At 39.2% G+C, this 17,473-nt stretch overlaps 1 protein-coding gene across 2 annotated transcripts in view; it reads right to left on the reverse strand.

The window, feature by feature from the left end:
• The window catches only part of NCSTN (nicastrin), an 876,107-nt gene that overhangs the window by 626,207 nt on the left and 232,427 nt on the right, over positions 1 to 17,473 (reverse strand). The window contains exon 7 of one of the 2 annotated variants that reach the window (XM_044059533.1): positions 3,220 to 3,326. In XM_044059533.1, the coding sequence (XP_043915468.1) occupies positions 3,220 to 3,326 (107 nt within the window). Of the gene's footprint in view, positions 1 to 3,219; positions 3,330 to 17,473 lie in introns of both variants that reach the window. The other variant, XM_044059532.1, reaches the window with a different exon arrangement.

Genomic DNA, 17,473 nt, shown 5'->3' on the forward strand with positions numbered 1-17,473 from the left:
AAATAAATACGTAAGCAAGCACTTTATGAAAATCCAACAGGATACTAAAGAATGCTTACTAAGAGTTTTTTTGTTTTCTGGATTTTAAGGTGTAGAAATTTTCACCGATTCTCTGTTTCCTTTTTGTTTTGCTCATATAAGTAATGCAGGTGGTACGGTATACCATCTTAGTGCTATTACAGGTCAACTTATCCTTCACCTTCAAATTATTATCCAACAGATCTAACATGACAACTCCCCTCATAGATGAAGCAAAAAGGTAGGTTCCATTCTCCCTAAATGGAGTACAAACTTTATGTTTGCTGGTACAGGTGGCCTCTAAATGAAGTTTTTTAAACTAACGACAACACTACGATCAGTGGAAGCACTCTTGTGAATTTTTTCTGTTCCTTACGTACGGTGCTGTTAAATCCAATTTTGTAATCATCATTACCTTTTATTCTTTTATCCATTCTTCCTATTTATTTTAACCTCCTCGGTATTTGTACAATGATGGGATCACACACACTCTCCACAAACAGCACCCTTAAAATTATTCAGCTATTTTCCAAACCTCAAATTATACAACATCAATCTGGCCGGTCTTACAGCCTAATTCTTAACATTTTTTAACATAAAGGATCAGCACTGTAAACTCAGACGTAATTATTTCAAACATGTACTTCCTATACAGACTGGAAGAAAACAGTTTTAAAGCAGCATTGTTTTGCACCTCCACAGCTAAGAAATGCATTGAAATGTCACTAATTGGAAAGGTAAAACAAAAAAGTGAGAACCTTTCTTCAAATCGTACTCTTCTGTGATAACCTCGTCAATTTTGCCATCAGCCAAAAGGAAAGATATCTAAAAACAGCCATACAATACAATATTTTGTAAACTACCTAGCGTACAACCGTTCTTTTTCCCTCATTAAGTGCTACATTTGTGACTGTGCATGCAACACAGTATGCCCACAGTAGCGCAAGAGATTTGTTCCTCACTCTTAAAAACACACTAACTATTATCTGCACCTATTCCAACAAGTAACCTTACTTCACTATATGAGAAAACAGTAACACGAGACAGGACACGTCTGATGGGATAACTGCACACACGGAAGGGACATCAGCTGGTAAGAAGGAAACACCTTTTTTAACATTACTTAATTCAACCTGACCTAGTTTAGACAAAAAAAATCCCAAGACTCTTTAATAAAAAATATAACAGCTTATGTCATTTTTTCAAACTTCTTTGTAAATATATCAAAATGCATTCTGTTTTGGACTCACTAGCAGAGACTATGGGCCTAAAATGTTGATTAAAACAGTTCTTTTAAATCTTTCATATTCAGAAATCAGTAAATGTTGGTGTATTTAACACACAAAAAGTTGCATCAATAACTACCAAACTATTATGCAATACAATAATTCAAGGCATACCAGGTCAACATGGTGACATCTTAAATTAATATCCTGCTTAGTAACCTGTTCATAATGTTCCACATATTTAAAATGTTAGCATCATAAACCAAACTGTCTTAATAACATACGCCATTCTTACAGTCTTTCATGTAAGAAACTTGCTTACTTAATCCAAAACTCTCAAAGGCTCGTCTCTCATCCAAAGCCAAATTTTAACATTTTCTAGGAGGTTTACTGAGCAGACTAGAGATATCCGACTCTCACATGGCTAGTTACAGATGATGCAGAGCAGGGTTAGAAGTATCAGGCCCAACTTCATCACGACTACAACAGGGGATCTAAAGGCAAGCAGGCAGAAATAAATGAAAGATGGGCTTTAACAGAGGTGTAAGCCACACCAGAAGCAAACCGCTTGCAGAAATAAATAGGAACCACAGGTACACACAAACAGACACACAGACACAAACACAGACACACACGGCTTTGGAGCTGGCTCCTCCTTTGGCACCAGAGGGAAAATTATTTTCATTTGGCTAGCTATCACTTTCTAGTACTCAGTACTATAGATTAGTAGCAAATTCTTAGAGTAAAGATACCCAAAGGATAGTCAAGTCAGAGTGGACAGGCAGGCATGCCCAAGAGACTCGTGCATTGATTCAGAATATTCACATGCTGTGGGCGCAGAAGAGGGTACTGGTAATCAAAATAATGTCTGGTCTCTGCCCCTACTGCATTAGATCACCTTGGGGAGAGTGTGTGTAACATCCGATTAAGGAAAATGTTAATGGTCACTAGGCATGGGGACAAAAATTATATTTAAAAAAATAGCCAGGAGTACTTCCTGTACTTGGACACCTGAAGCAAACTCAGCAGAATACCCTGAACATTTCAAGAATGTGGAAAGCATGTTTTAAATATACAGTCCCTTATATACAGGGACCAAAAACAGCTGAAAAAGTCAGCAGTTTGAGCACAGTCTTCCTGAAAAAAATAAACATTAAAAAGTTAGAAGTTTTATGTGGCTTTATATCCTGGACTGAAGCATGATCACTCCAGCCTTTTTATGTAGTAAACTTTATGTTTGCAACCAATCACAACTGGGGTTGCATATTACAACTAATCAGCAAGCTATACCTACAATTAAAATAATCGCTAAGTAAAAAAAAAAAAAAAGAATGACTGAAAAATAAATCAATTTTAAGGGGAACTGCAAGTTGTCAGATAATGTACATAGACCAAAATACTTACGAAAACATAAAATAAATGCTGAATAAGAGCAAAGGGGGACAGGACGATAACCCTGCAAAAGTGTGGAGGTGCAGGTTATTGTGACTAGCAGAACTGTTCTCAGGCTGCAGTGTGTGTTTTATAACACCATACAGGACCATAACACTAGAGAACAAGCAGGGAAAAGTGCCATCAGGTAATGTGGAAAACTAGGGGGTACTTAACAAGAAAATAGGAAGAAAGACAACAGCTCAAGCGAAGGTGACAAAGCCAGTCACTCGAAGGGTACTGCAGTTAAACACTAGGAGCCTTTTAGATATCTAGAGCAGATATTTAAAGGTAGATAATGCATCAAAAAGCAGGCAAAATATTTGAGGAAGAACATCCAGAAAATGCAAGACACATACACACATATAAAAGGAAGCAGAGACTACAGATGGGTGACAACTTATATTCAGTATGCTGACAAAGCTCTTGCAGTTCCATAACAGCCACGTTGTTTTGCAAAGTATAGTTATCATCCCATAATGTATCAAAAGATAACACATGTAGTGGTAAAGCAGGGTGGCTGCTGCACTGTATGAAAACATACCCGAGCTGCAGCTATGATAACCCTCTCATCTGGTTCTGCAGCTCCCGATGTATTGACAGGTTTAAGCACACTCCATACATTGTAGTCAGAAAGTGCATCACAAACTACTTCTGAAAGAAAAAAGCAAAGAAAAAAATTAAATCAGATAATGTGCTGTCAGCAGTTCAGTCAAATTATGTACAGAAATATCAACTATATTAAGCTTCCTCTACTCTTGAATTACTTTGGGGTACGAGTAGATTTGTGCTGTGAATCAAGACAGAGTTGTGTCTGGAGATGATTACATCTCATAAGAGTCTCTCCCAGGTAACAAATAGAAGCATGTGTATAAATAAATATATATATATGTGTGTGTGTGGCTTACCATCATAATGTCAAAAGCAAATCCACGAGTATGCACATAGGTGAACCATTTCTAAGAATTCTCTCCCACCAACTTCTCTAAATGTCAAAAAAAACAGTGATCGTCGACATTTCTGACCACTCCACACCTGCAACAAGTGCTATCATGGTCAAAAACATGGCGAAATGTTGTTATTCGCAATATCGGCGTTGACAGTTTTGAGAAGTCGCAGTTTGGAGTTTGCAGAAGCTGTTTCGGGGATGTGCTTGTCGAAAGTATGAAGGTAAACCATTTATATATATATATATATATAGATAGATACACACACACACACACACACACACACACACACACACACACACACACACATATATACATATGAATACAAGTGCAGATGATTCGGATATCTGTTTAGTCATCTGCTTTTGGTTGGCAAGTGAGCAAGATCACACAATTTTCAGAGGATGGGGAATTTTGTGCAATCTTGGACTTAGTATACATAATTAGCAGGGAATGTGGGAGGTGTTAACATGCACCATAGTTGTTTCTCTGCTCATGAGTAATACTGCATCAACAGTCACATTTTTTTGGACTTAATGTGGTTTCCATTTTGTGCATCCAATGCAAACATCCACACAAGCTTAGATAACCGTGTGCAGGTGTCTATGTATGCACAAACACACACACACATATATATATATATATATATATATATATATATATATATATATCTATATATATATCTATATATGCAGAGTTATAACCAAACAATGCACCAGTGCTCAAGCTACCTAGTAAACTGTCCCACAGCCACATCTGATCAAAATTAGTTATACATATACAAATACTATTTTAAAGTGCTTTAGCAGGGAGTCTATGTCTTCTGTGCCCCCTCCAATGTGTGACCTCTAGCCCTGCTGACTATCCTATCTCCACCCCCTGAGCAGCAAGCAAGCTCTGCTGTACTTGGCCCAGAAGGTTCTTGTGTAATTTCTTAATGGAGGGTGACACCATCTGCAGTGTGTGTATACTAAGCTCATTTTTGCTGCAGCGATACACTTGCACTCCTGCAGGTGTCACCAATGTACCAAGTCTAGCTGCCTTCACTGCCTCACAACTTGGCAGGCCTTCCACAACCAGTCCCACCAATGCTTGTGCTGCTAGTTGAATATTGGTCCTCTGGGATACAGTCAAGGATTTACGTCTCTGCTCCTCAGCAATTTTTAACTACACATGAGGAAGTGGTTCCTTTTAAAGAAGGTGTCAGACTCATGGAATCCCCTACTAGCCTTGGTGGCTAGAAGGAAAAATATGACAGACTTCACAAGGGCACAAAATGAAGGGAAGAAGAGGTGAAGGTAGTTGGCAAGGTGGTGCACTAGTCAGTCTTGGTGCCTCTCAGTGTTTGGTTCTCCGGTTTACTTCCCACATGCAGTGTCTTCTGTGTTGAGTCTACAAGTCTTCCCTGTGTCTAAGGTTTTGCAGATGCTCTAGTTTCTTTCTACATTACAAAGACTATAATCTACAACAGATGAACTGGCAAGTCTCTAAACCATCCACAGCTCAGAATGCTGCATCTGCGCATGTGTATGTGTGTACTGTGTAATGGACTGATATGGTATCCCATGCAGAATTCATTCTCTGCCTAACACATAGTGATCACTGGTACAGGCTCTGTTTCCACTGCGATCCTGAACATGCCAGAGTGTACACTGAAAAATGAACAAATGAGATAACAGATGGGCACAGTGCCACTGATATGCCAACAAAATAAATGTGTGAGCATGTTCAAGGTAAAACAAGTACTGGAAACAAAAGGCACACATATGTGGACAAATACATAGAAACCACTAAAAACCACAACTACTGGAGAGAATTAACCACCGCACTTTAGCGTCAAACAATTCTATTACGCTTTCATCACCAAACTTCTTCAGAATAAAATCAACATACATTCATCCTTTTATACACAACTATCAATTAAATAATTACACTGATAAATTGACATCTAATTATTCACAATCAGTTGTTCACAAGCTAAAAAAAACAGCAACTTAAAACGTTTTTATATGTAGTTTAAATTCAAATTTTTAATTGCTTTTCTTTAAAAAACAAGTAATATCAATATTTTCATTTCAACCCAGTGTTTTATATAGAGACCTCCTGGTCCCTAAAATCTGCCAGTTCATCACCAAGACTAAGCAAGCACACATGCTGCAAATAAAGAAGAAGAAGAAGAATGCAGACCTGGCACCTACAGTGTTCGGGTACATAAAGACATACCAGTCAGAGAACTCCAACACAACAAGAGGAGCAGCGAGCAGGGCAGTACTTACGATTAGGGTACATAAAGACATACGAGTCAGAGAACTCCAACAGCAACACAACAAGAGGAGCAGCGAGCAGGGCAGTACTTACGATTAGGGTATATAAAGACATGCCAGTCTGAGAACTCCAACAGCAACACAAGAGGAGCAGCAGGGCAGTACTTACGATTAGGGTATATAAAGACATACCAGTCTGAGAACTCCAACAGCAACACAAGAGGAGCAGTGAGCAGGGCAGTACTTACGATTAGGGTATATAAATACATACCAGTCAGAGAACTCCAACAGCAACACAACAAGAGGAGCAGCAAGCAGGACAGTACTTATGATCAGCTAAGGAAGTTCTTCTCAAATACAATAGATGCAATCTCTCTCTCTTTTTATGGCTCCTTGCCATGGTACATCATCTCCATCCATTAGAATCTGCACAGCAATTGTCCTCTCAAGACATGCTGATTGCATTCACTGTCGAAGCTTTTCAGCTTTGGAATTTGGAGCAAAAAGTAGATAGTGATTCTTATCAAGATGAATAGGTCTCCTGGGAGAAATCCCATCTCTGTAAAATCACTCTGAACATTCACAGCCGTTACCCACAGACCTGCACAAGTTATTCATAAGGAGGTTCTCAACTGGTGGAATACAAGTTGCCCGCAGATGACAATCCCAGCTGTACCACTCCTTCTCAGAAGATTAAGCCTGCTCAGATGGTAAGAATGGGTGGTACTTTGCTTGTTGACATACCACATCACTGTTGTGTAGTTTATGATTAGATCCACGTTCCTAGGTTCTGCTCTGCATTTGTGGAGATCAGAGCCAGTAGCAGAGACAATTTCTTCATCAATGGACTTACTTGTTCAGAATGGTCTTGCTTTAGGTTCTGCTCACTTTCAGGCATAGTAACTGTGCTTTATGGGAGATATGCTGCATCAGTGATCAGAAGTTGTTTTCTCTGGGACTGGACCAATGGATTGCAAAGACTTAGCGCCATCTGAATGGCATACCAAGAACACTACCCTATAGACCACTGGAATAAATAATATCAACTGGCTAAGGGGATCACAGTGCTGCTGGCAGATGTTCCTCAGATAACACCAGATCTTCCTCATGTGCGACCTGGCTAGAAACACCAACAGAAATGAAGCTGTCACGTGGCAACAGCATAAGAACTGAAGCTGACACATGACCCAAGTCTCTTAGCATTTCCCTATCTGTAACCTCATCATTTTGGGCCACACTTAAAAATAGGAACATCAATTCAGAGTTTTTTTCTCTGATTCTGGGTAGGAAGAGGTGACTCCTGCTCCGTTTCCAATGTGCTCACAGTAGACCTTTTTCGCATGTAGTTTCAGCCTTTATTTTTGGGAAGTTTAGGGAAAAGTCCAGTTTGGAAAAGGGTCCACAGTCAAGGTGAATTACCTTGTCTCCTTCACTGAGGGTCTGGAGGAGGCAGTTATCCAAGTAAGGGTAATGGACCCCAGGTCCTTGGAAAAGAGAACACAAGGGGCCAAGAATTTGGTGAACATCTGGAGTATTGGGGGGAGTGAGGTAAACTGGAAACTCATATTGCCTACCCTGAAACTTAGAAAAATATGATTATGATTAAGTCCTACAAATGTGTTTAACAAAGAGATGGAGAATGAAGACTCCAAGCAGACAATGAAGGGACAGGCATCAGCAGTAGAGAGAAAAATTAATTTTTTTTGAACCTACACTTTTCAAAAACAGGCACTGATGTCTGCAGGATGGTGCTACAAAATTAGGAAGGCCTGACACAAGAAATAATCTCACTTTCTATTAAACTAGGGCTACAGAGAAAGAGAGTTGTTCTGAAGTTACTTTTCTTAAGTTTTGTTAGAAGGAAAAGTTATGCAAGGCTTCATGTAGATGAAATGGTAATTTGTTCCTCAGACAATTTTAAACACCTTTACTAACTTATCACTTAAGACATAGGCGCACACATTAATAGAAATGAAAAGAACTTACATATTTACAATGTTACTCTGAGGTTGGGGGAATGGCATAATGGTTAAGGTCTTTATCTCAGAGACACAACATACAGAGTCTGAGTCACACTATGTCTTTCTCGTTAATACAGAGGTAAGTATCCCCATCTGGCATGTGGGAGAGCGGAGTCCGATTCCCCAACAGGTAGTAAATTAATCTGTAGTAAGTGGACTGGCATAACAGTTGAGGTCTTCACTTCATTAGCACAACATACTGAATTTGATTGTAACCCTGGGTTACTGGCCAGTTTTAAAATGGCTCATCAGGGAAGTTAGCCTAGTATTTACCTACGAACATTTCATATCAAACATTACATATACATTTAATAATATAAAAACAGCCAATATACCCCAGGTTACTGAAATGACCAAAACACAATTTATTAAAATTTTTCTCCACAAAAATTAAGCACTTTCAACGTTAAATAGATCTTCATCAGAATAAATTCATCTCCCACTATCAAACCTTTTAAACTTGTGACGAAAGTCACGATACAATCATATGAATTAATCATTTACATTTTTTCCTTTTTTTCTGTTTTCAAAACAGTTGCATGATTTACTCTTTCATTAAGTCTTGGACTCGCATAAACATTCAAATTAATTTGCCATTTGATTTCCAAAAGTTCCAATTCATCTTTCTTGTTACCATTAAAATTTCTAGGAACAAAATCTACTACACTATAAATGAACTTATTAAAATGTTTAGATTCTGAAGAATGTTTTGCCAAGTCACTCGCCATTTTTTGACATACTCCTCATATATCCTCTTTTTAAACTGTTCATTGATTTTCCTAATGTAAAAAAGGATAACCGGAAAGGCACTGTGCATAACACACCTCAAAAATAGAATTACAAGTAAAATACCCTGGTATACGCTAAGATTTCTGTGTTGCCTCACAGTGACAACTAGAACTTTCCAATATGTTCCTATACACTGAACAATTTAAACATTTGTAAGTCCCCATTTTATTTTGATTATTACTAAAATATCCAAGTTTCTTCATTTTCTGTTAAAAAAGGTAAAACTACAAAAAAATTTTTAACTAATGTACAAGGGTTCCTTCCAAACTAAATTGGCCACCTCCTCACTGAATGGGTATGTTACATGCAGTATAAACATGATTATACAATGCTAGAAAAATGTATTACTGAAGGTATGGAGCAAGTATTACATAATATTTTTGTATATTTTTAAAAACAATACTACAAACAAAAGAAAAAAGTAGAACTGGTTGCTAGGATGGTGTCAAATTATGTCAGCTTGGTAATGGCATACTGGGAAGTGATATTGTTAAAAGAAATAAACCAAGAAAATGTATTTTATTTATTTGACATGTGGTTACTGGGAAAGTCTGACTGGGCAAAAAGCCCATTTTCAGCAGAGGCCCAAGGAGAAAAGCTCCAATACAACAAAAAGTAACAGATATGTAGCTTATACCAAGTCAACAGTAAATGAAAGTCCATTACATATACATATATGACAATAAATTATGGTCAGGTACTTAAATTTACATTGTTGATGTTAAAAGAAAAGTCAGACAAGTCAAATATATACGTTTAAATAAGGGATAATGAATAACATGTCTAAACATACCTAACATACTTAATTTATACAGCAGAGTCTAACAAACACGTCTACAGGCAGTGCATTTGCAATAGAAAGTATGACAATACAAGGCAGGTTTATTACATAGGTAGCAAGCTGATGGCAGTAAAAGAGATTGGTATGACAGGCTGAGCTGTTTTAGTAAAAAGGGAGGCAATCATGTATTATAAGAGGTAGCAGAGACAGATAGTTAGGACGAAAGGAAGGTGAGGGTTGATGGTGTGGAAAGGAGTCGAAGAGTTAAGGAGATTAGATAAGAAGATGATAGGCTGATTTGTCAGCACAGTGGGTTGTTGAATAGGTAGGCTGGAGTCGTGAGATACAAGACAGAAGAAGGCGAAAGAAGAAAAGAATATTAGTAGAGGAGATAATAGCAATACAGGTAGTGAGGGGGTGGAAGTCGCCTCGGTTTGGAACACAGGAAGATATGCGATTTGAGTAGGAAGTCTTTTAGCTTGAAATTGAATGCCTTGTGGTTAGAGGTAATCCTGACATCTAAGGGTAGTGCGTTCCATGGTTTAGTCACCGAGTAAGAGTACACACATTGTCCAGCAGTTTTATTTGGCTTATACAGAGTTACCACCCATCTGTCTTTGGAGCAGATGACACATTTAGGTGTATAGATTTGCATTATCGGGTTTAAGGTGGGACAGGCCTCAGGATTATAGACAATTTTACAGGTAATGGTTAGTTGGGTATAGTTAAGATGTTGAGGGAATTCTAGCCAGTTAAGAGGAGTAACAGCCAGACAGTGGTGCTTATAATATGGTATGCCTGTTGCAAATTTAGCAATTTTGTCATAGCAGGACTCAACCTTGTTTTTTTACAGTGTTCTGATGGTTGGTTAAAACAGGGGCACCATATAGTAAGGAGGGAAGCAGGTAGGTTGTGGCTAAAGTTGCTTTGGTATCTGGATTCATGTATATTTTGTGGCTGTAGAGCATCCCTAGCTTGAGATGACTTTGTTGATAACGTTATGTATTTTAAAGTCAAAGGTAAGGTTACTACGTATTGTAACTCCAGTAATTTGAGGTATGGGACTACTTTGATGTCTATCTTGTTTAATAAAAATATTTTAAAGTCAGTTGTGTTTGACTTTGGTGTAAAAAGGAGGAGCTTGGTTTTGTTGGGGTTGAGTAGTATTTGTGCACTGTTGAGCCAGGACTCAATAGAGGAGAAGGCAGTTTGTGTTAGCTGCCTGAGGTGTGCTATGCCATTAGAGGAGGAGAGGAGAGTTGAATCGTCAGCATATTGGATTAGGAAACTTTGGCAGGAAGCAGTCTGGAGAAGATTTATGAAGGTGATGAAGAGGAGGAGGTCCCAAGGATGGAACCTTGTGGAGCACCAGTTTTATTAATTAAGTACTGAGGGAGACAGCCTTGCCATTTTACACATAGTTGTCTCTCAGACAGGTAGCTAGAAAACTACTGTAGAGAGGGACCAGAAAGTCCTAGGGAAGAAAGTTGCTGTAAGAGTTTGGGGTATGAGACAGTACTGAATGCTTCTGAAAGATCAAAAATAGCACTGAGGTAAGCTGGATGGAATCTCTTGCTTTGTTGATAGTGTCTGTGAAGGATATTATTGCAGTTGTTGTACAATAAGCAGGTCTAAAGCCATGCCGGGTGGGTGTTAGCAGTTCATAATGAATAAGGTGGTCAAGGAGTTGTTTATATATACAAACAACTCCTGGGTACACTTACATTAAGGTGTAACAACACTTTATTGAGGACATATTTTTATCTGGATGGGAGATGAAGATAGTTTGAGTTTTTTAATAAATCAGATTAATGGCAGCACCACGTTTTTGAACTTCACATGCCATAAGAGTGTTAGCACAGTAAGTTTTCTGGATGTGGAAGTTTTTATGAAAGAAGGAAGTGAGAAGCTAAACACAGTCATATCATACAAGAATACAGCTAGTACTGTTATTTTGCACTACAATAGTATGCACCCCATTTATGTAAAGGAAAATACAGGTAAAGGTAAATCACAAGGATAAAACACTGGTTTCAGATTTGGAAATGATTGATGCTTTGTTGCAAACTACACACAAATCCTTTTTGTTGACAGGGTGTCCTCAGAAAGCGTAAATCAAGCCCTTAGGGAGTTTGACAATACAGACAGACACTGTATTCTACATGGAATTTTAACATATGCCAACTCATTACATTCCCCAAAAGTTATGTTCCCAGTTACCTCTCTCTTTTCCCCATCACACTTCCAGCATCCAAAATCTTCCTGAGGAAACACTCTAGGCAGTCTGAGGTATAAAAATACCTCCAAGCCAAATTCAGAAACTCTCTAGACTTTGCTGCATACTTGGGAGCTATACAGATGTTCTCCCATTGCTCTTTTGTAAACAGTCTTTCAAGTCTCTCTTCTCAGATTGATTCATGCAGTTATGCAATATTTACATGACCTATTAATTATCCTTTAACTGCAGCTTATGTTCTAGATTCAACAAAAAAGTCGCCAGTGCTGGTTTTCACTTAGCATTTCACTAATTCCTTTCTCTCTGTCTACATTCTGCTATCAATCCCCGACACGGAAGGCAGTGTCTAACCATAAGTCCAAATTTCTGGTTGGCCTCATCCAACTCTTTACCCCACCCCCAAGATATTTGCTCTCAGTAGTTCAGTTCCTTTGCTTGGCCTCATCCAACTCTTTTACCCCCCCCCCCCCCAGCCCCTGATATTTTGCTCTCAGTACTTTAGTTCATTTGCCAATATTAATATTTTATTATTTATTGACATTTGTTGACCGGGAAAGTCCACTGGGCCAAGATGACCCATTTTCAGTAGAGACAAGGGTTCAAAAGCTCCAGACAGTCACAGAAACAATTATAAACATCAAGTTAAAAATTGCTAGTAAAGATAAGTTTGTTACACAGTGCATATTTAAGTGGAAATACAAAGACAAATACAGTACATTGAGGTATACAGTACAATATCTTAAGCTGGAGAGTTAAAATTTGAATAACTGTATATTTTCAAGTAAGCAGTTCTGTTTATTATGTTACAGAAGTAAAGAAAGAAAGACTGGATAAAAAGGCAGATAGAGTAGATCGCAGCTTATATTCAGTTAGTGAAAGTGTATGTTGAAAAGAGTGGCCCAAAGTGGTTTGATCACATAACTACAAGGACAGACATGGTTATTAAGAATGCTCTTTTAGTGCATGTTTAAATCTTGTGAAGGAGTCTGGTTGGGTAATAGACAGGGAGTGTGCTCCAAAGTTTGGTAACAGCATATGAATAGAGGAAGGGGATAATGATTAAACAAGGGACGTTTGAGACAAAGGAGATTTTACTACTTTGGATGCAGGTCCTTAAGGAGAATAAGAACAACCATACATTATGTTCATAAATTAGCAGAAAGTACTCTAACAACTACGCCAACAAGGGAATAGAGAAAGGACATTTTTACAAATAAGGATGAATGCAAGAAATATCTGGAATTTACTGGAGAAAATGAGCCAAGGAACCTGGAAAATCCTGGAGATGTGACAGGAAAGACGGGTAATTCAGAATGTGTTCTGGGAATGTAACAAGTTGGCAGATTTTAGAAATTTCTTACAGTGTGTTTGTTAGAAATCTTGGGGGGCCAAATTGTTGTGATTAAGGAAATAATTCCTTTTAGCTAAGGAATATAAGATCTGAGTTGCCTAGACACAGCAATGCTTTACTAAGTTTAATGGTACTGGCTGCCAAAAAACAATTAGCAGGAAATGGAAACCAAAATCTAAACCAACTGTAACTGAAGTACTGAATATTGTAAATGAAATAAAAGAATTAGAGGGGGATCCTTAGCAAAAGGAAAGAGAAAATTACATTGAAGTAAATGGAATCTGTCTAAACAACACATGGAAAAATGTTCAAAAGAAAAAGTGAGAAACTGAACAATTTACGTAATGGCGTGAATGCTAATCATGAAAAAAAGGAAATTTATACAGCATGAAAAATTGTAAGTAGTGTTTTTCTATTAATGCATGTGTACTTTTCTCACTGAGTTGTGATTTAAAAAAAGTTTACAAAAAGAAATACAAAAAGCGAATGATTTTGATAGCTTTAAAGAGTATGTAATAAGCAACAAGTTGACCAAGGGCAGTGGACGAGGTTAACTCTCATGCTCACAGGTCAAACAATACATGCAGTGTCTTAACTCAGTGATGCTGGCTGCTTAAATTATTCCAACTATAATTAATGTTTGCTTGATTGTCAGAAATTAGTATCAGAGTTGTGCAGAAGAAAGTTTAGAAAATAGAGGAGGAAGCCACATAAACATCTGACAATATGCTGCAGAAGTTATGATTTATTTTCACAAATGGGTGAGTGGATGCAAGGTTACCACAAGTTAAATGCTTACAGATCTTTTGGTAGAAGGACAGGCCCTTAGAACTATGTCTCAGAACATGAGGGTTTGGTTGGCAGACCTGGACTACAACACTACTGAGAAGATGGAGAGGAAAGGGAACCTTTACCTAGCTAGGAGATTGCCAATACATATGGGTTGGGGGGACCCACCAATGCACAGGGGAACTGGGGGAACTCCTGGGGAAGCAGCCTAAGCTATCTTGGCAAGTTAAACAAGACCGGGGGGGGGGGGGACAACACAGATTCAAGTACATACTCAGGTTTTGGGTTTAAATGTTTCAGATTTAACCAAATGAGGCATGTAGGGCCTCATCCAATAAGGCGGAGGAAAACAAATATCTCAGGAAGCCTCAATCAACACTAGCACTACAACAGTGGTGTGTTGTTTGGAGACAACAGCTGTTCATAACTGTCACAAAAGTCTACATCCTATTTTTTTCTTAAAGTTTATATCCTATGTTGGCAGAAGGGAAGGAGAACATTACTGAGAGAGAGTGTCTCAGACATAACCATAGTCAAGCCTGCAGTGGTCAGCCAGGACAGTTCACTCCAGTTACAGCTTTAGGTAGGAAACTTTTTTCAAATATCTTTTGTCAGGACTGGGAAGTGGGGCAAAGCAAGAAGACAGAAGCTGTGTTTGAGGACATTCCTACTAACTTTCTAATAGGGAATGACTGACAGTGGGTATGTATGGTGTTACATACAGTCAGAAATGCAAGTAATATCATAAGGGAATACAGTAGGGGGAGAACCTATTTGCAACCCACATATCCATATACTGTGGCTAAGTCAGAGGGGTGGCTGCTCAGCAGCACTGAACCAGGACTTGAGCCACAGCAGCTGAAAGGTACAGAATTTCCCTAGGAAGGTGATGTTTCCAGGGAAGATTTAAGTCAGACAAAACCGCCAGAACCTGAGGCACCAATGGCCGATGTTATCAGACCTCTTTTGGAAGGGTAGTTGGTGAGGGTCACCAAGGAGCTGAGGTATTCTCAGTTCTCAGACCCTATGTTACAGAACCTTAAGGAGGCAGCTAAGAAGGATCCAAATACTCAAGACAGAGGCACTCTATATACTGATACAAAGAATCATTGTACAGGGAACAGAACCCTGAAGGAGGCCTACAAGGAGAAGTAACAGATCTGTTAGTACTACCCATGGGCTACCAATGGGCACTTCTGGCCACAGTCTATTTTACTCCTTTTGCAGGCCATATTGACATAAAAAAATACTAAAAGCTGGCTTTTTTCAGATTTTTTGCTGGCCTGAAATTGCAAAGAATGCAACAAAGTACAGCAGGATTTATAAGTAATGACAGGAGGTTGGAAAGGCTGGAGACATAGCAGAGGCTGCATTGATACCCTTGCCTATTCTTGAAGAACCTCAGAGGTCAGTGATAGATACTGTAGGACTTCTGACTGCTTTCTTAATTTGTGAATTAACCTTAGGGAGTAAGTAGACTGGAAGGAATACACAGAAAAAGAGACCTGAATGGGGAAGGTATCCACTACCCTAGCTTCCTTATTTACTGCTCTTGAGCAGAACTTCTTCAGCTGTTTGTTGCTTAGATTGGCAAACAGGTCTCTCGCTGGGACCCTGAACCTCCTGACATGTAAAATATGAAGAAAATTATCCCATGTAACATCCACTAGTGTGGTTCTGCCACTGACCTGTTTAACTGGTCCATCAAGTTCAACTGTGACTGGAAAGTAAACCGGCTCTAAGGTCATTATGTGATTGCAAGGATATCCAATAGGTGTTCAAGGCCAGCTTGCAGAAGGGGTACAGATGGCTTCCCCTTGCTGGTTGATGAATCACATCACTTTAGGATCGTCTTACTGTCACCTGCAGGACTCCTTTCTCCACGAGTGGTCTGAAGGCCTTGAACCCTTGTTACTGTCACCTGCAGGACTCCTTTCTCCACGAGTGGTCTGAAGGCCTTGAACCCTTGTTACTGTCACCTGCAGGACTCCTTTCTCCACGAGTGGTCTGAAGGCCTTGAACCCTTGTTACTGTCACCTGCAGGACTCCTTTCTCCACAAGTGGTCTGAAGACCTTGAACCCTTGTTACTGTCACCTGCAGGACTCCTTTCTCCATGAGTGGTCTGAAGACCTTGAACCCTTGTTACTGTCACCTTCAGGACTCCTTTCTCCACGAGTGGTCTGAAGGCCTTGAACCCTTGTTACTGTCACCTGCAGGACTCCTTTCTCCACGAGTGGTCTAAAGGCCTTGAACCCTTGTATGATGGCCATCATCTTTTACATTGTGTGTTCTTCCTCTGGTTTTCATCCAAAGAAACATGAACTTTGAGACTCTATAAGGATTCCCCCAAGTTAAATCCAAGGACTGCAGAGTCCAAAGGTAAACAGCACTTCTTCGTTTTGTCTGACCTGGGTGGACCACTATTCCAGGTTCTTGGGAATGCAGGAAATTGTAGAAATTATCTTTTTCAGAGGCTTACCACTGGAGTTTTCTCATGAGCATCCTGCCCATGGATACCATCAGTACAGTAGAAGCACTGTACCCTACCCATTCCACTGAGACATTCTCTGGCCAAGGCACTCTTCTCCTTAGTTTCCTGTGGAAATACCATGCCACATGCTCCATCTTTTCTTGGATTAGATAGGCCACCTGGCTCTTGCAGTCCGTAAGTGACCTGAATAATACCACTACACTGGAAGGGGTGAAGGTTAATTTGGAAATGCTGAAGGAGAACCTTGACTTCAGGAAAATAAATGACAACATGCAAGGCCTCTATCCCCCTCTCTTCTTATGACTGTGCCTGTATTATGCAGATGTTTAGGTAGTGTTAGATTGATACAGTTGTCTGGAGAGTGTGTTTAGTTACTTAAATGCCATGCACACCCCCAACTGATCCTTTGCAATTTGTCCAACCAAACCTCCTCTCCCAATCCTGCCAGAGTTTCTCTAATTTATATAATTATGTTAGCTCTACTATTTATCCCCTTTTTACAGCCCATTCTATTCCTGGTTCCACCAAATATTCCTCCAAGGGTGACATCTCACCTATCACTCATCTTTCTCTGTCTGTATCCTGACATTATTCCCAAATATGGAAGTTTATCCCTATCATGTGATTTACTGTGGTGGTGGTGGTGCTGTGGTAGCATTGTCGCCTCACAGTAAGACATCCTGTTCGATTCTCAGCTACAGCGTCTTCTGTGTGTAGACATGCGTGAATGGTCATACCTTCATTGAAAGTTGTGTCTCAGGGCTGGCAACTCGGCACGTAAAAATCTACTGCCATTCATTAGCGGACCGGAGTTCCGCTGTGGCGACCCCTAACCGGGAAAAGCCGAAAGACACAAACAAACAAACATCCCTATCATGTGATTTATTCCTTTATTTATTTGTCTTTTGTTAACTGGGTTAGTCCAACTGGCCAATGACCCATTTTCAGTGGAAACCAGAGGAGAAAAGCTTCACATAAAAAGGAAGAATACAATATTTTAACAATACTAGAAATATAAACGCCATATACTGGCAGCCATACATGCAATATACAGATCAATAGATACAAAGATGGAGAAAATTCAGAAGAGAAGTGTGCAAAATTTTTACACTAAAATAAAAAAATATA

This window comes from Protopterus annectens, chromosome 17.part0 (assembly GCF_019279795.1).
Source record: "Protopterus annectens isolate FY-2018-M chromosome 17.part0, PAN1.0, whole genome shotgun sequence".
Taxonomy (NCBI): domain Eukaryota; kingdom Metazoa; phylum Chordata; order Ceratodontiformes; family Protopteridae; genus Protopterus; species Protopterus annectens.